This window comes from Carassius carassius, chromosome 5, assembly GCF_963082965.1.
Source record: "Carassius carassius chromosome 5, fCarCar2.1, whole genome shotgun sequence".
Lineage (NCBI taxonomy): Eukaryota > Metazoa > Chordata > Actinopteri > Cypriniformes > Cyprinidae > Carassius > Carassius carassius.
Window position 1 is genome coordinate 3,340,567 of NC_081759.1, and position 20,432 is coordinate 3,360,998.

General features: G+C 38.0%; 2 protein-coding genes across 2 annotated transcripts in view; both read left to right on the plus strand.

Annotated features, from left to right (window-relative positions):
• Nucleotides 1–581: 581 nt before the first annotated feature.
• Nucleotides 582–10,937, plus strand: LOC132140225 (beta-crystallin B3-like). The gene is made up of 6 exons (XM_059549043.1): nt 582–676; nt 1,564–1,646; nt 6,777–6,895; nt 8,418–8,550; nt 8,640–8,782; nt 10,548–10,937. Exons 2-6 carry the CDS (start codon nt 1,572–1,574, stop codon nt 10,795–10,797), a joined length of 720 nt encoding a protein of 239 aa, XP_059405026.1. The 5' UTR covers nt 582–676; nt 1,564–1,571; the 3' UTR covers nt 10,798–10,937.
• A 6,545-nt stretch (nt 10,938–17,482) lies between these two features.
• Nucleotides 17,483–20,432, plus strand: part of LOC132140627 (paxillin-like) — a 34,438-nt gene continuing 31,488 nt past the window's right edge. The window contains exon 1 of the mRNA XM_059549460.1: nt 17,483–17,627. Coding sequence (XP_059405443.1) covers nt 17,615–17,627 — 13 coding nt within the window. The 5' untranslated portion in view covers nt 17,483–17,614. The remainder of the gene's footprint in view (nt 17,628–20,432) is intronic.

Consider the following 20,432-nt stretch of genomic DNA (forward strand, 5'->3'; position numbering starts at 1 on the left):
AGTTTGAATTTAATTTAATACATACAGTATAGAGGGTAGTGGGATACACATTTTGTTACATTTACATACGTTTTAATTAAGCCAATAAATTGCATCCACCAAATCTTTATAAAGTGCAATTTAAAATTTAAATTTGAAACCTAAACTAAATTAATTTTTATTTATTTTCTTTGCATATATTTACATTTTTTTCTTGCATGTTTTTCTTGGGCAAACAATTAAAGAAAACAATCACAAATATTAAGAATCCGTTAAATGAAGATGAATGGTCTAAATCTGGCGTTGGTTTGGGATCAGAGAGAGAGAGAGAGGATAGTGAGCAGGGTTGTGATGACAGCAGCTGATCCCGTCTGAATCCTCTTGGCTTGCGCCTTGTCGGTGCCCGCTGTACTCACGCTGGCAGCAGAGCAGGCTGGTGGCTGCGGGCAGCTCCTGCCAACTCATGGCCTATTGAGAGGCAGTCTGACGGACACAAATGCAAACGACAGAGTTGCTGCATCAACAGCAATCGACGCCCAACCCGTTTCTGCTGCTGTGGACGGAATTAAACCATAAATACCCCCCGGGTCCCCTCCACTCGCCCTGCACACTCCTCACACACGCACACTCATACACACACACACTGAGAGAGAGTGGAGGGGTGAGAACTGCTGAAGGTGAAGGACGAGAGAAACAGGTAAAGAAAGATGCGTTCAGCCTTCATCTGAACTCTTCATTTTAATGTGTGCTGACAAAAAATAAAACTAAATATCATTGTCATAGAAATCTATTTTAAGATTAATTGGAGACCTAATGCAGTGAAATTGTTTTATTTTGTTGTGGTTGTCCTATACATTAAAAAAAAAAAATAATATATATATATATATATATATATATATATATATATATATATATGTATGTATGTGATGATGAGCATAAGCTATTTTCAGTTGTCCCTTCTGAAGTTTTTCCAGTCATTGCTTTTTGTTTTGTTTAGTTTTTCCCTTATACTACCAAGAGCATTTTTACACGCAATATATATATGATGTTACAATAATGAACATAAGCTTGTTTAATTGGTGTTCAGTTTGAATGTTTTTCAGTCATTTAAATAATGTTTATTTTTATACTTCAGTTGTATGAATTGTTGTTTAAGGAATATGTTTATCTGTTTTATTTTGGGTTGTGTTTTGTAAGATAATAATAATAATAATAATAATAATAATAATAATGATCATATCAGTTATAAATATTTTGCATAATTATGCATACTACTTTAAAATAAATGCATCTTTTTTATATATATTTTGCTTATATTTTTTAATATATATCATTCACTTTAGATTAAATTTCATTTTTTCTTTTAGTTTAACATTTAATTGAAGTTATTAACATATTTTTAGCACTCACACAGCAATGGCTGGTGTGTGACCCTGTTCAGAATAGCTCTTTTCTCATCTCTGATGTGTGTGTGTGTGTGTGTGTGTGTGTGTGTGTGTGTGTGTGTGTGTGTGTGTGTGTGTGTGTGTGTGTGTGTGTGTGTGTGTGTGTGTGTGTGTGTGTGTGTGTTTGTGTGTTTGACAGGTGGAGAGATGTCAGATCTGCACAGAGTCCCAGATCAGCAAGTCGCTGGGAAGAGCCAAGGAGGAGCAGGGGCGGTTTACAAGGTCCAAATGCACTCAATCATACAGTTATTTTACACAGTCAAAAAGCCCAGAGGAAACACTTTTATAGCGCATGAGACTAAATTAATTTTCAGTGTTTCATTTAATTATCAACTACAACTTGCATTAAAAGACACAATGAGCCAATAGCTGACACACGGTAAGAGTACTGGGCTTTAGATGAATGTGGAGTATAAATGTCATTTGAATTTGAACAAATTTGATGACAAATATTTGAGTTCAAGGAACAGTTTACCAAAAAATTAACATTTGCTGAAAACTAACTCACCCTCAGGCCATCCAAAATATAGATTTTGTCCAGAATATAGAGTTTGTTTCTTCATCAGAACAAATTTGGAGAAAAGTAGCATTTCATCACTTGCTCACCAATGGAAGCTCTGCAGTGAATGGGTGCCGTCAGAATGAGAGTCCAAACAGCTGATAAAAACATCACAATAATCCACAAGTAATCCACAGCACTACAAATCCATCATTGTGATGTTTTTCATTTCAAACCATTGTAAAAATATGAATCCTCTATCCCTATAATTATACTTTTTTTTAAATGAAAATGTAATCTTGTCTGAAACAGGAGAGAAATCTGCACATATCTGGCACTCTTATTATGGATTATGGACTTTGGAGTATTGTGGCCAGGAGAGAGTTTAAAGTTAAAAATTATTTGATGGATTGATGTTTCTTATAAACACACAGTTTTCCTCTTCACATGGTGTTCATTCACTGAAGTGGTGAGGATAACTTGTGGATTTTTGTGACCAAGGAGACCGCCCGAGCGATTGGGCGGTCCATGGCAGCTATGGTGGCCGCAGAGAGGCACTTATGGTTGACCCTGTCTGATATCAAAGAGCGGGACAGGGTCTGCCTATTGGACGCCCCGATTCAGCCGACTGGCCTGTTCGGCGACGCAGTCAGTTCTGTCGTCGACAGGTTCCAGGAGGCCCGCAAACAAGCGGCGGCGTTCCATAAGTTCTTCCCTCGTCACTCCCTCGGGGCATCTGGGAAGGAGATGCCCCAGCCGCACCCTAGCTCCTTGCATCGCGAGGCCCAAAAACAGACCTCTCGGCCGAGGTCTTCCAAGCCCAAGCTAGATCTCAGGGCAGTTATTGAAGCCAAGAAGTCCTCGGCCAAGAAACCCTGACGCCAAAGGCCCGGGGTTTCAGAGGGCAGCCTCTGCTGGGGTAGAGCGGTACACACCGCAGTACACGGTGCCCGTCCCGCCTCAGAGCCCTCTGGGGGCCGGTCTGCCAACCCTGCCAGTGTTCCAGGGCGCAGTGGCCCCGAGGAGCATCGGTCTCAGTATCCTCCGCCCGTGCGCATAGCGGGGCTGAGATGCTCGCCGCCCCGGTCTCGAGAGACTGATTCCCTTAGTAGATTATTTAGCAGCGTGGAAACTACTGCCAAATGTATCTCGTTGGGTCCTGAACACAGTAGAAAAAGGCTACCGTATTCAGTTCGGCTCCGCGCCGCCAATATTCAACGGGGTCGTTCACACGATAGTCTCCCCCAGGCAGGGTCTGGTTATGGAACAGGAAGTGAAAACCCTATTAGAGAAGGAGGCCATCGAGGTGGTCCCTCCTCAGGACAGGGAGTCCGGATTTTACAGCCAGTATTTCATAGTTCCAAAGAAGGATGGGGGGCTGCGTCCGATTATAGACTTGAGGGTCTTAAATCGTTCAGTTATGAGACTGAAGTTCAGAATGCTCACAATCAAGCATGTTGTAGCTCAGATCAGGTCCGAGGACTGGTTTGTCACAATAGATCTCAAAGACACATATTTTCACATCTCCATCCTTCCACAACACAGGAAGTTTCTGAGGTTCGCTTTCGGGGGCGAAGCTTACCAATATCGAGTACTTCCCTTTGGCCTTGCACTCTCACCCCGCATGTTCACAAAATGTGTAGATGCGGCTCTGGTCCCCCTGCGCATGCAGGGCATTCGCATTCTCAACTATATCAACGATTGGTTGATTTTAGCTCAGTCAGAGCAGGTTGCGGCTCGGCATCGAGATGTCGTTCTCGCACATATGGGGGAGCTGGGTTTGAGACTGAACGCCACGAAGAGTGTACTTTCTCCGGTTCAGAGAACCACCTATCTAGGCGTAGTATGGGATTCGACCTCGATGCAGGCACGATTGTCCCCTGCTCGTATCGAGTCGATCCTCATCTCAGTCAAGAGAGTCAGAGAAGGCCAGTCACTCACTGTCAAACAATTTCAGAGATTGTTGGGTCTGATGGCAGCTGCGTCCAACGTGATACCTCTTGGCCTGCTGTACATGAGACCCCTACAGTGGTGGCTCAGGACCAAGGGATTTTCCCCGAGGGGCAATCCACTTCGCACTATCAAGGTCACGCGGCGCTGCCTCCGTGCCTTAGACATGTGGAAGAAACCTTGGTTCTTGAATCAGGGCCCGGTGCTGGGAGCTCCTTGTCGCCGTGTGACACTAGCGATGGACGCATCCCTCACCGGCTGGGGTGCAGTCATGAGTGGCCACCCTGCCCGTGGTCTGTGGAGCGGTTGCCATCTAACGTGGCATATCAATTGTCTAAAAATGCTAGCAGTTTATCGTGCACTGAAGCACTTCCTCCCAGACCTGAGGGGTCACCATGTGTTGGTGCGCACCGACAACACATCAGTGGTCTCTTACATCAACCACCAGGGAGGTCTGCGTTCGCGCCCTTTGTACAACCTGGCGCACCAGATCCTGGTGTGGTCCCAGAGCAAACTCCTCTCATTAAGAGCAGTATATATTCCTGGCAAATTAAATATGGGGGCAGACATACTGTGGAGGCAGGGGCCGAGGCCCGGGGAATGGAGACTTCACCCAGAGGTGGTGAAGCAGATATGGAGAGTTTTTGGCAGGGCTCAAGTAGACCTATTTGCGACTCTAGAGACATCACAATGTCCCCTTTGGTTCTCTCTAGTTCATCCAGCTCCTCTGGGACTGGACGCTATGGTACAGACCTGGCCGAGGCTTCGTCTGTACGCATTTCCCCCTATCGCTCTGCTCCCGGGAGTTCTGGCGAGAGTACGCCGGGACGGGGCCCGTCTGTTATTAGTAGCCCCGTTCTGGCCGGGCCGAGTATGGTTCTCAGATCTAGTCTCACTCCTCGACGGCTCTCCGTGGGAGATACCGATCAGGACAGACCTACTCTCGCTGGCGCAGGGTACGATACTTCACCCTCGCCCGGAGCTGTGGAAGCTGTGGGTGTGGCCCCTGAGGGGGCACAACTGTTAGCAGCTGGTCTCTCAACTGAGGTTGTTGAGACCCTCCTCCAATCCAGAGCTCCCTCAAAGAGGAAACTGTACGCCCTGAGGTGGAATCTCTTCACCTCATTTTGCAGAGACCGCCAGTTAGACCCAGCAAACTGCCCAGTTGGTACAGTTCTGGATTTTCTACAGGCTAGGCTCTCTGCAGGGTTGACCCACTCCACGCTGAAGGTCTACGTGGCGGCCATTGCGGCCTACCACGCCCTTCTCGATGGCCAGTCTCTGGGAAGACACCCCCTAGTTACACGTTTCCTCCGCGGTGCACTGAGGCTGAGACCTCCAGTACGGTCCCGTATTCCCCCTTGGGACTTGGTTGTGGTGTTAGAGGCAATGTGCAAACCCCCGTTTGAACCTATCCAAGATATCTCAGACAGACATCTCACACTTAAAACCTCCTTTCTGTTGGCTATTACCTCTCTGCGGAGAGTGGGAGATCTTCAGGCCCTCTCTGTGGCCCCTACTTATCTTGAGTTTGCAGTTTGAGGGCATGGACAAAGCGCTCATATACCCTCGAGCGGGATATGTTCCTAAGGTTCCCTCTGTTACACCACGACCTGTAGTGCTGCAGGCCTTCTGTCCTCCTCCCTTTCGGGAGCCTGACCAGGCGAAGCTAAATTACATGTGTCCAGTTCGAGCGCTGGATGCATACGTCCACAGAGCTGCCCTGTGGAGAAAAACTGACCAATTGCTTGTATGCTACGGTCCCCCCAAGAGGGGTTCTCCTGCTTCCAGGCAGACTTTTAGTCGTTGGATAGTCGAGGCTATCAACGTCACCTATGAGTCCTCTGGTCGTCCCCCGCTGTCGGGAGCCAAGGCTCACTCTACTAGGGGTATGGCAGCCTCCAAGGCCTTCCTAGCAGGTGTATCCATGATGGACATCTGCAATTCTGCGGGGTGGTCCACTCCCTCTACGTTTGTTAAATTCTATGGCCTAGATATGCCAGTCACTCCAGGCACTTCTGTCCTCCTGTCCTGAGCTGTGCTCTTCGGATACACACTAGGCAGGGGTTTGGTCATCTGGCGGCGTTGGTACTCGTTCCCCAAAGCGTTTTCGATGCAGCTCGAGTTCCTGAAGAGGAACGTCTCTGGGTTACGTATGTAACCCTGGTTCCTCGAGGGAACGAGACGCTGCGTTTCGGAGCCATACCCCCAGCACCCCTGCCGGCGCTTGCTGGTACTCGAAGCTGATGCCAGCTGCGTGGCACGTGCTTTTATAGCTTCCTGGTCGCTTACGTCACCCCGCCGGTGACGTCACGCTCTTCCATTGGACTGATTACACACGATATTCAGAGTCGCTCATGCTGGGCGCGTTCCCCAAAGCATTTTTTTCCCCAAAGCAGCGTCTCGTTACCTCGAGGAACCAGGGTTACATACGTAACCCAGAGACGTTTTTCATCAGCTTTTTGGACTTTCATTCTGACGGCACCCATTCACTGAAGAGGATCCATTGGTGAGCAAGTAATGCAATGCTACATTTGTCCAAACTCCAAACAAACTCATCCACATCTTGGATGGCTTGAGGGTGAGAACATTTTCTATTCCTTTTATACTGAGACTACACAGTTTGAGACACTGTTGAAAACTCTTCTTACTTAATAGAGGAGACACATGAAGGGGTTACTTCTTGAGGAGAATATTCTGAACATCAAATGTTTCCATTTGTTCTTCATTTAATGTCATTGCTGTCTAGGGGAAACAAGAGCAGAATGAAGTTTTTTCTTTAAAATGAATGTGACAATTCACATAAATGATTTTACAAATGACTTATACAGAAATTCTGCTCGTCTTTCACGAGTGAAACCCAACCAGTTTACGACTCAGAATTTATTGAATCATATTAACAGGCCTCACTGTTTGAATTCGAGAACTTCCGTGGAAAAAAGGTTGAGCTGTCAGCAGAATGCAAGGACTTGATTGAGAAGAACTTGGAAAAAGTCGGATCAATCATAGTTGAGTCTTGCCCGTGAGTACATGCTCTGTTCTGTCAAACTACATTATCTACAACCACAAATGTTCCGACTGGTCTTGAAAGCAAAAGTCTGAGTATATTCAAATTGGATTTAGGAGAAAGGAGAAGGAGAAAAGGAGAAGGTTTTCAGTAAGTTTTGTACACAAAAGATAACATGTGATTTCTAAAAATGATAACATACAGTACAACTCAATGGACTTTTTTCTGTTTATCAGTGCTTCTCAACCAGACCTTTCTTTCTTAATATACAAAAACTAAAATATTTTTCTCTTCAGAATCTCAGGTTTCCAATTAACCGGATGGGTTTCTTTATGCCAAATATAATATAATATAATATAATATAATATAATATAATTGATTTTCTTTACATGCATTTGAAATACATTTATTTTTGCAAAGTATAATACAAATACAATATAATATAATATAATATAATATAATATAATATAATATAATATAATATAATATAATATAATATAATATAATATAATATAATATAATATAATAAATATAATATAATATAATATAATATAATATAATATAATATAATATAATATAATATAATATAATATCATATCATTATTAATACTACATTAAAACAATCTAACTGAAAAAAAATTGCAAAAATACAATCAATATGTATTAATATTGATAATTAGTATAATAATTATATTTATTTTTCCCCTCTAATATTTGTATAAAACATCCTGTTCTGAAAACCTCTGCAAGCACAAAATAAATTGTGATTTATCTATTTAACCTACCTATGCAGTTTATAAAACATAAATGAATGTAATTTAGATATAGTTCTGTTAATGTTATATTATATAGGTGGCCTTCAAGTCAAAACGTTTAACAACTATTTTGAAATATTTGAATTATTTTATTAGTTGACCTCAGTGTTATTATTATTGCTGAAATATTAACTTAAAAATACATAATTGATTTTCTTTACATGCATTTGAAATACATTTATTTTTGCAAAGTATAATACAAATACATTTTCATATTTATGTTCTCAATAAAAATCCCCTGCAGTTGTACTTTTAGTATACTCTGCTAAATTGGACCGACTAATTTTGTGCTGAATGCACTTTAATAGTGCTAAAGTTCAACTAAATATATACTAAAAAATATATTTTATTTGTGCTAAAGCTCAAGTAAACTTTAAGTAGATCTTGCATTTCAAGACCAATAATTTTCTAAGCTCATACAATCCTTATCAATAGAGACATTAAAACACATTTTAAGTTTAATATTAAGATATGTGCAATGTCAACATGTAGCAGTCCAAATAAAGTTTAATTAGAATTTTTAATGTTAGTAAGCCTCTAGCAATATGTCAGTAAATATGTATACTGTATACTTAATAAAAAATTAATTTATTTAAAAAATATTACTTTTTACTTGGGTATGTTCAAAGGGATTCAGATGACAAAACATTTTTGTAAATTCCCTGCTTTGATCAAAAGGAATCATCCATTAATCCATCCTGGTCTTAATGATCTTGTTCTAGATGGGTCGCCTTTGAGCAGAAGGGCTTTCTGGGAGAGCAGTTTGTTTTGGAGAAGGGAGAATATCCTCGCTGGTCCACCTGGACCAACAGCCAGAGCAGCTCCCTCCTCCTGTCCATGAGACCTCTGAGAGTGGTGAGAGACACGTTCACACCTCACACCTGCTTAAAGATCTGCTCTTCTCTCACCGGCCATTGAGTCTCGTGTATACGCTCCATTACCAGGACAGCGCCGACCACAAACTACATCTGTTCGAGAACTGCAGCTTTGCCGGGAGAAAGATGGAAATTGTGGATGATGACGTTCCCAGCTTGTGGGTCCATGGCTTCCAGGACCGAGTGGCCAGTGCCAAAGCTATCAACGGAACGTGAGTTTGAGAGTTCGTTTGAGATTGCTTTCATGCTGCTCTCGTCCAAAGACCATTAACTCATGAACCTTGATTTTTCAAGATGGTCTTGATCTTTGTTTCAGTCCATAGTTTTCCTGATCACAGATCTTTGTTTCAGTCCATAGTTTTCCTGATCACAGATCTTTGTTTCAGTCCATAGTTTTCCTGATCACAGATCTTTGTTTCAGTCCATAGTTTTCCTGATCACAGATCTTTGTTTCAGTCCATAGTTTTCCTGATCACAGATCTTTGTTTCAGTCCATAGTTTTCCTGATCACAGATCTTTGTTTCAGTCCATAGTTTTCCTGATCACAGATCTTTGTTTCAGTCCATAGTTTTCCTGATCACAGAAAGTCTGTATATGTTTGTAGTCAATGTTTGAGTCCTTAACACATCTGGTCTTGTGCATGGTACATCAGTAAATGTTATTTGAAAGAAAAATATTTTTCAAAGGAAACAAATTATTTTAGTCAGCAAGGATGCATTTAATTGATCAAAAGTGACAGTAAAGACATTAGAATTAAAAGATGTCTATTTCAATCAAATTATGTTCTTTCTGTTTAATCAAATCTCTGATTCCACAAAAATATTAAACAGCACAAACTGATTTAAGTATTAATATCTTTAATATATTAATATCTCTAATATCTCTACTGGTTCTCTACTGGTAACTAAAATTACAATTATAACCACTAACAAAATGCTTAAAATAACAACAGAATGTGCATAGAAATGTTTTTTTATTTAAAATGTATTATTTTATTTCAGCTATTTCCCAAGGCAACATTTCTCATTTTTGTTCAGATTGAAGTAACTTTAATAATAATAATAAAAAAAACTATACAGACATATTTTAAATACAAAAGTAAAAATGACTAAAAATATCAAATTTAGTAAACCTTTAACTAAAATTTAAAGTTAACATAAGAATATAGAATATAAAATAGAAGGAAATATATGAAAAGGAAATACAGCAATAAAATATAAATGAAAATGTTAACAAAAAGTGATTAGTAAGCGTTAAATAAAGGTTACATCAATAATAACAAATAAAGGACGATAGAAAAAGTAAAAAGTGTCAATCCAAAAAAATGGCTACTTTATCCAATCATAAAAACAAGTCTGGTGGGTTTTTTGTTTGTTTGTTTTAAATATTCTTTCTTTTTATGAAAATAAAAGATAATTGGATTGAATTTGAATGCTGTTTCAGTATTTAGTACGGCAAGTAAACCAACAAAACAATCCATTTCTATTATCTTTATTTATTTATTTTTTCTTGTTGAATAGTTTGTTTCACGTGGCAAAAGTAAACTCGACTGTGATGCGATTTCATGCTGACTCTTAGTACAGCAAGTAAATCTATAACAACTAGTGTCTTCCAAATTAATCTGTATTCATGTAGAGATATCTTAAATTCATTTCTTACTTAAAAACTCATCAATTACAAAACACACTCATAAAAACAAAGGTTATTTTATTGTCGTTTTGGCTGCATGAAGAACCTTTAACATCCATGGAATCTTTCCGTTGCACAAAAGGTTCTTTATAATGAAAAAAAGGTTCTCTCGATTACAAAGAAAGCTCTTGCACTTAAAAAAAAAGTGGTTCTTTTAAGAACTGATCAGTGAATGGTTCTTTGGGAAACATCGCTGCGGAAGCCTCCTTTATTTTTAAGAGTATAGACATCCTAAAATGTACTTAATGTTTTCTGACATTGTTTCCGCTCTCCAATCTCTCTCCTCAGGTGGGTGGGCTACATGTACCCAGGCTACCGCGGGCGTCAGTTCGTGTTTGAACATGGCGAATACAAACACTGGAACGACTGGGGAGCAACAGAACCACAGCTGCAATCCATTCGGCGTGTGCGGGACATGCAGTGGCACAAACGGGGCTGTTTCACCGTCCCCGACCCGGCTCCCAAACCCAGTCCAGCCCCCGCCCCTGCTCCCGCTCCTGCTCCCGCTGCCCCATCCGCCACGGCTGCCAGCAGCTGAAGGAGAACGGCCAGACCCTGCCGGTGACCTCTGCCCTGCGCCTGCTCAGAGCACCACGAAGAAAGCTCGAAAGCAAAAGTGACTGTCTTGCCTCTTGTGTGTCTATCATTGGAAATAAAGGCCTCGGCCCCATGCTTTGATCTCTCACTTTTGGCTCGTGTCTGATTAGATTTTTTTTACTGTTAGACTGATACAACACTGAAAATAACACTAATCTGATACAGTAAAAAATGCAGTAAAATCAGTGATAATGTTAAATATTATTACAATTCAAAAGAACTGTTTTCTATTTGAATGTTTATTCAGTTTATTCCTTTCATCCTCTTTATGTCTTTCCTGTCTCCTCCAAAACTCACAACTATAGTGAAATAACTCTGGTCTGATTTGGGCAGGCCAAGGCTGGGCTTGGCATGGTTTGCATTACTGTCATGAATGGTGATGAAAAAATATGGCAAGCTTCCACTTCTGGTCTAAATCACCTATCCATGGAATACCAATGGGGTTACCAAACCAGACTAGACCTTTCTATGCCTAGCCAAAGAGGCAGATTTTGGTGAAGAAAACACAGATGTGACTGTAAACTCTGATATCATCACTGTAGAAATATTTTGCAAGCAGCTGTGAATCTCACATTATTGTGCAACAGATAATTATGAAGTCTTGAATTTTGCAGATTAGTGATAAACTAAAGCAGCTTCGGTTTAGTTTAAACTAATAATTTTTATAATTATTTATAACTTTTAACTGCAAATGTTATATATCTATAATATATATATATATATATATATATATATATATATATATATATATATATATATATATATATATATATATATATATATATATATATATATATATAAAATTATAATTTAATTAATTTAAATAATTCCATGTATATTTTTAAATAATTGAATTATTATTTTAGTATTTATTTAGTAGTAGTAATAATTTTTATTTTATTGTTATTAATTGTAATGATAATTATTATAAGTAGTTTATTATTAATTTTGTAAGAATTTTATCTGATTATTTTAACTGCTGATAATGTTTTTATTTGAATAACTGTTTTTACTCATTATTTTTCATTAATCTTTTTAACTGCTAATAAATTTTTTTATTGCATTATTATTCTTTAGTACTTTTTTAAAATTTAATTATTAATGTTTGCTATTTTTATTATTATTTTTAATTGATGATGATTCTTTTTAAATTATGTTTCTAATTATTATTATTATTATTATTAAATGATCGTTATAACGATTAAATTGTTCTCTTTTAGACACTGAAAGATTGTTTAGGATTTACTTTGAATATATTTTCACTCAGAAATTAACTTCACTTCTGTATGTATATATATATATATATATACATATACACACACACACACACATATATATATATATATCTAACATACTCTGATAATCTTTATTTGTTTGCTTGTTTTTTGACAACTTTTTAAAATATAATTTTTACAGTATATTTGAAGGTCTTATTCTTATTCCAGAAACCAGGCATGTTTAATTCAAGCCATGAGCAATCAAAGCTAAATATTTTATTATGTGACTAAAAACACAAATTTTCCATCCATTTATTTTGATTATTATCTCTCTATAACAGTTAGATGGTGTTGCAAACAACCTCACTGGTAAACAGAGCAAATGTTAGATGTTTATTCAATTCAGTTTTAATTAATTGCATTCTTTCTAGCGTGTGGCAGTTCAGTTGCCCGTTTGAAGAGGAAGCAGTTCCTAAAAACAGAACAACAGAAACATGTCACAATTTAAAATTGTATTTTAAAATCAAATGAAGTTTCCCCAAGGGCTTGTAATAGCCCTATTCTTTAATGTTCATTTGTATGTTTCTTGTCTTCTTTCTTGTCGTTCACACTGATCCGGACCATTGTGTAGATCTTTTTGTGAAGCCAGTCAGCTGCGCTCTGCTGCTCAAAATGTTTCAGATGGCTTCAGCAGTTGTCATAACACACAATTTGATGTAATTAGAACATTTCTTCTGCTTTGTATTCAGGCCTTTGCTGTGCGTGCGTAGAAGTGTCTATAGGCCGTTATTGGAGTCTTTCTGCAAAACATATTGATGAGGCTGTACCACACCAGACATACAGTAGGCCTTTCTATGCCTCTCCAAACTACAGTGCGGGCAGATTTTGGTGAGGAAAACACAACTGTGACTAAACTCTGATATAATCACTGTACTGCAGATGTCGAAATATTTTGCAAGCTACTGTGAATCTCACATTATTGTGCAACAGATAATTACTGATAAAAATCTAACATGTGACTAAAACATTAGTTACTTAACCGGCTTCATTTTTATGATTTTTTAATCATTATTTTTAACTGCTATTTTTAATTTAATTATTGTTTTGTACAAATTAATTTTAAATTATTTTTATTTAATTTTTAATGATTTTTATATCATAATTTTTAACCACTAATAATCTTTTTAAAAAGTTTTAACTGCTATTTTTAATTAAATGATTGTTTTGTACTAATTATTTTTGAATGATTTATAATTATAATTATTGTTAAAACTATTTTATTCCGAAATTGCTAGTAAATTTCACAAATAATTACAAAGAAACTGAAATTTTGAAGTAGAAAAAAACCTGAAATAGTATTTTCTTGCCAGATGTCATTTAGTAATGTATATTTTTCTTTCTTTTTTTCTTTATTTCTTTTACGTTCTGAATCCAATTTTATGTTAGCCTGTTGAAATAATGAAAAAGAGAAGTGTGAAAGATGGGGAAAGAGTGTGTTTTTGAAAGTCTTGTTTGCATCATATTTTTGTGGAAACTGAGAATAGAAAGTTCAAAAGAAAATCATTTAAACAGAATAGAAATGGTTTGTAATATTACAGATGTCTTTACTGTCACCTTTGATGAATTTAATGCACCTTTGGTAAATAAAAGTATTCATTAAAAAAAAAAAAAAATTTTTTAAATAATAATAATAATCCTACTGACCCTAAAACCTTTTGAATATTTTTAGATATATTTATATTATTTTTCCAGATCAAAGATGCTTGATTAAATGAAGAATTAATTGCATTAAAGAAAGCAGTTACTGTAATAAGTAGTAAATCCTGCATTAATTCAGTACTGAAGTGTGCTTGTTTTGGAGAGCAGGAATAGCCCATGGTAAACACAGATGTCCCTACATTCCTCTCGCAGTTCCCCTGCAGTGCTGCGACCGCCGCTCACTTCACTATAGACATGAACGTGTGAATTTAGAGTGTGTTCAGTGGATTCCCAAAGAGCCTGAAGCTTTCAGCAGCCTGTTCACAGCTGTTGAAACATGGGATATCCCAGTGTCTAATGATAGCCAGCAGCTCCCCACAACGGAGCCACACACACCAACACACACAGTCTCCACCCTCAACACAACAGAACAGTCTGATGTTCACCGTATAGCCTATCTGTTGTCATTTGTGTAATTGTGCACTGGATGATTGACCATAAGAACAGTGCTGCCTCTGAAGACTTGATTACTGTGTGATGTATAAGTTGACGAGGCATTGCATGAGATTTCATGTGTGTGCTATTAATGCTGACTGAGCTAAACACACGGGAAAGCAAAGACAGCTTCACACAACTGCTTCATCAAACGCATACGAATGCCCAGACTTCATGCAGATACTATACATGCATAACTTCAGTAAAATGATGTTTGTGATAATAATCAGTTTGGATGTACAGTCGTGGCCAAAAGTTTTGAGAATTACATAAATATTGGAAATTGGAAAAGTTGCTGCTTAAGTTTTTATAATAGCAATTTGCATATACTCCAGAATGTTATGAAGAGTGATCAGATGAATTGCATAGTCCTTCTTTGCCCTGAAAATTAACTTAATCCCAAAAAAACATTTCCACTGCATTTCATTGCTGTCATTAAAGGACCTGCTGAGATCATTTCAGTAATCGTCTTGTTAACTCAGGTGAGAATGTTGACGAGCACAAGGCTGGAGATCATTATGTCAGGCTGATTGGGTTAGAATGGCAGACTTGACATGTTAAAAGGAGGGTGATGCTTGAAATCATTGTTCTTCCATTGTTAACCATGGTCACCTGCAAAGAAACGCGTGCAGCCATCATTGCGTTGCATAAAAATGGCTTCACAGGCAAAGGATATTGTGGCTACTAAGATTGCACCTAAATCAACAATTTATAGGATCATCAAGAACTTCAAGGAAAGAGGTTCAATTCTTGTAAAGAAGGCTTCAGGGCGTCCAAGAAAGTCCAGCAAGCGCCAGGATCGTCTCCTAAAGAGGATTCAGCTGCAGGATCGGAGTGCCACCAGTGCAGAGCTTGCTCAGGAATGGCAGCAGGCAGGTGTGAGCGCATCTGCACGCACAGTGAGGCCAAGACTTTTGGAAGATGGCCTGGTGTCAAGAAGGGCAGCAAAGAAGCCACTTCTCTCCAAAAAAACCATCAGGGACAGATTGATCTTCTGCAGAAAGTATAGTGAATGGACTGCTGAGGACTGGGGCAAAGTCATATTCTCAGATGAAGCCCTTTCCGATTGTTTGGGGCATCTGGAAAAAGGCTTGTCCGGAGAAGAAAAGGTGAGCGCTACCATCAGTCCTGTGTCATGCCAACAGTAAAGCATCCTGACACCATTCATGTGTGGGGTTGCTTCTCATCCAAGGGAGTGGGCTCACTCACAATTCTACCCAAAAACACAGCCATGAATTAAAAATGGTACCAAAACACCGTCCAACAGCAACTTCTTCCAACAATCCAACAACAGTTTGGTGAAGAACAATGCATTTTCCAGCACGATGGAGCACCGTGCCATAAGGCAAAAGTGAGAACTAAGTGGCTCGGGGACCAGAATGTTGAAATTTTGGGTCCATGGCCTGGAAACTCCCCAGATCTTAATCCCATTGAGAACTTGTGGTCAATCCTCAAGAGGCGGGTGGACAAACAAAAACCCACTTATTCTGACAAACTCCAAGAAGTGGTTATGAAAGAATGGGTTGCTATCAGTCAGGATTTGGCCCAGAAGTTGATTGAGAGCATGCCCAGTCGAATTGCAGCGGTCCTGAAAAAGAAGGGCCAACACTGCAAATACTGACTCTTTGCATAAATGTCATGTAATTGTTGATAAAAGCCTTTGAAACGTATGAAGTGCTTGTAATTATATTTCAGTACATCACAGAAACAACTGAAACAAAGATCTAAAAGCAGTTTAGCAGCAAACTTTTTGAAAACTAATATTTATGTAATTCTCAAAACTTTTGGCCATGACTGTATTTATTAGTATTGTGATAAAGTGTATTCACAAACACTTTAATAAAAACAAACACATCTAAATAAATGTTTTATTTATTTTTTATTTTTCGTTTATATATAAACTGTTTATATATAACTCTATAATCATTGTTTTATATTTGGTTATTATTATTATCATTATCATCACTTGCATTTTATTGCATGTTTTGTTTTAATATAATTTTAGTAATTGCATTATTACAATAAATATTAGCACCAATAGTAGTTATTGTATTACTTGTTAAATTATTTTACTGTAGCATTTATATATTATTTAAAAATGTAATGTTATTTTTTTACATGTTATGTGTATGAATTTATAACCATGTATTGTTTGAATATTTTTTATTATTTAATTAACTGTTGGCACCCATTATTATTGTATTGTAATATTTATTAAGGACTAATTATATTCTTATATCTAAGGTTATAATATGTGACCCTGGAGCACAAAAGCAGTCTCAAGTCTCTGGGTTATATTTGTAGCAATAGCCAAAAATACATTTTATGGGTCAAAATTATACATTTTTATTTTATGCCAAAAATCATTAGGATATTTAATAAAGATCATGTTCCATGAAGATATTTTATACATTTCCTACCGTAAATATATGAAAACTTAATGTTTGATTGGTAATATGCATTGCTAAGAACTTCATTTGGACAACTTATTGATTTTCTCAATATTACAAATATTTTTATTTATTTATTTATACACTCAGATTCCAGATTTCCAAATAGTTGTATCTCGGCCAAATATTGTCCTGTCTTAATAAATCACACACCAATGGAAAGCTTAATTATACAGCTTTCAGATTCATATACATTATAATTAAATTAAAGATAATTACTTTTAGTATTTCATTCATACTTAGGCTAAATATTAAATCGCATATTACAAGTAATATTTCATCATGCTTATATTCTCATTATAAATTAAACATTACAGTCATTATTATAGTTGTTAATATTATCTAAATTAATTTTGTGTGTGTGTGTGTGTGTGTGAGAGAAAGAGAGAGAGAGAGAGAGAGAGAGAGAGAGAGAGAGAGAGAGAGAGAGAGAGAGAGAGTTTTGTAAAACTGGTATCAAAATAAAGTTAAAAAAAAAAAATCTGTATGGGGTAGGTTTAGGGTTGGAGGAAGGCGATAGAATATACCGTTTGTACAGTATAAAACCATTACGCCTATATGGAATGTCCCCATTTAGATTAGTAAACATGTGGTGTGTGAACAAATAGTAGGCCTGTCAAATTAAATGTTAGCACCAGTTATAATTATTTGTATATTTTGGGTAATTATGTGTTTGCAATAATTTTGTCATCTTTTCATAGTTTTGTACGCTTTTCCCAATCCCTCTCTGTACAGTAGGTAAGTGAGCGAGCGCTGCGCGTGCTCGACTCACCTCGGGCTCACGCAGCTCGTGCACTTGAGTTAAAAACTTCTCCGCGTGCGATTGCGGAGCGCGCACGGTACACGAAACAACGCTGCGGTTCCTACTCCCATTCCCGAGTCAGAACCACCGCGAAACATGGACGACTTAGGTGAGTACGAGCCGCTTTGACGTTTGACATCGGATCGTCGCGAAAGAAGAAGTTTGACGCGACGCTAGAGCGTTGGATTGACGCTGTAGAAGCGGATGGAGCGCGGAGCCGCTGCCAACGTCAGCGCTACTGCAGCAACACGCTGGAAAACGCACGCTCGCGCCGCTGGACGCCTGTTTAAAGCTGCTCTCACGCGCTAGATTCATGTATTCCAGCTGTTTTGGTGTTGTGTGTTGATGCTGGAGTGTTGCAGTTCTCCGATCGATTCATTGTCTACAGCGGCTTCCATTGATGAATATCAGACCCGTACTAGCGCAAAACTCCTTGAGCGTTATATTTGTCCTTAAATGCAGAAGTGCAGAGCATTCTTTTGTTGCCAATTATTATGCTTAGTTCCCGTCTGGTTGATTTTTAGTGCAACTTCTGCAGTGTGTCAACAAAGCAACAATGTGTCATTTTGCACCCAACATAAACAACTTCACAAATACGCATCTAAACTTTCTGTTGGTTTTGAAAGTGTGCATGTGATTGCATTAAATTTACTGCAGGAATCGGCACACATGAGTTGCCAGGATACTTTTATTTCAAAACTGGTTGTTAATGTTGGCAATTAAATAGTAGTGGTGGCGTACTGTAGGACAGTTGATCCCATAATCTTCAGCTTGGTGTTGTAACTTGTTGACTTGTTGCCCAGGGCAATGAGAAAATGAGCTGCAGCCTAATCTAGCTCATCTCTGTATTACTGCCTTGAGGCTGTTGAGTGGAGTCTTCATGAGTGACATGTTGTTTAGTAAAGTTATTTTTGAGGACGGATTACAAGCATTTGTTTAGTTCATAGAGTTGAGAAATGAATGTGGGAGCAGGGTCAGAGATGAACCAGGACTGGCGGCTAAAATGGCCAAATTAAACGAACAAAATGGCCTTAGATATGGTGCATTTCTGTTTTTATTTGGTGACTCTTTTTGACTAATTTAATTACTTTTTTTGTCTAGGCTTGTCAAGTGTTGCCTTTAGTTCACTTTGTTAGAAAATAGTTAAAAGGAATAAGTTTGACATTTATGGGCGACAATGGAATAATGGACTCATAAATGTAAAAGTTGCCTTTGAAAATGAATATTGTCCGTTAAGTGAATTTCTGCTAGTAAACCAGTTAACATGTACGTAGTGTTGTACTTCAACTTTACACATCAGATTAGACTGTGTATGTTATTAGAACAGTCTTGCATAAAGCATGTATATTGAGATTGTTATCATAGCTAGAAGGAATGCCAGAGAGCCATTGTTGAATTCTGAAATGCATCAGTCCATAATTCATAACTCAGGAGAAGTAGACTATGTATTGTGTTCTTAACATGGCTCAACATTTAGGCTGATGAAAACGAGTCTGATGCATTTCTTATTAACATGACTATTCTGCCATTTAAAAGATTTTAAGCTCTGCATCACTGTCATTTTTAATTAAATAGAAATTTTCAGATTGAGGTTTTTACACAAACTTTTTATTGCATGTAGATGTACTGTAGCTAGTGTCTCATGTCCAGTGTGTTTCACTCGAGCAGGTTTGGGTGTCATATTGCAATAAAGAGTCTTGCATGAGCTAATCGTCATGTGATTTTAGACAGAAAGAATTCTTTTCATGAAATGAGTCAAGACGCTGGGCAAAGCTTCAGTCTTTCAAACACACAAGCCTATCTTTAGCAGTGATATGTGTCATCCTGACAGTGCTTCAGTGTCCGTCTCGTCTGTTCTCTTACTGAGCACCGGAGCTGTCTAAACTCGGTCATCTCAAGTAACTTTTCATTGCTTGACTTTGCTGAAACTTGATTATACTTTTGAGTCTTTCTCTGGCAAATCATCCAGGTTTCAGAAACTTCCCTGGCAAAAATGTTGGGGTTTGTTAATGTGTACAGTTTAATAATTTACTCATGAAGTCACATTAAAGGGATAGTTCACCCAAAAATGAAAAATATGTCATTAATTACTCACCCTCATGTCGTTCCAAACCCGTAAGACAATGCTGAATTAAGTCATAGTTTTTGTTATTTTTTGGACCAAAATGTATTTTCGATACTGCAACAAATTCTAACTGACCCTCTGATGTCACATGGACTACTTTGATGATGTTTTTCTTACCTTTCTGGACATGGACAGTATACCGTACACACAGCTTCAATGGAGGGACTGAGAGCTCTCGGACTAAATCTAAAATATCTTAAACTGTGTTCTGAAGATGAACGGAGGTCTTACTGGTTTGGAACGACATGAGGGTGAGTCATTAATGACATCATTTTCATTTTTGGGTGAAGTATCCCTTTAAGATTCCAGTATCTCTGGAACTAATTCATATGGGGCCTAAAAATGAAAATACAGCAGCTAAAGAAAAGCTTTGTTAAGAGCCAGCATCAAAAGGATATTGAGATGTAGGGATGCACGATAAATATCGTCTGCTATTTAATGTGCATCCCGTCAGTAAAGCCGGTTATGTATTCAGCAGTAAATCTCTACATGTGCATGCTTTTTGCATATCAGCTGATATTTATCCTGCATCCCTATTAAGATGTATTTTAATATTTCTTGAGTTACAAGCATTCAGACTTAAACTAGTTTCCCCCCTACAACTGGGCTCTAAATCTAAGGTGAAAATTGTAGTTTTAACCCAAAAAACAGTGAATTATTCCGTAAATATACATCCATGACATTTCATATTTTGGCTTTCGCCACTATTTTTGTTTTTCCATCTAATATTTTAGTTAGGTATGGTAAAAGGATATTACGATATATAAATAGATATATATAGTTACAAGC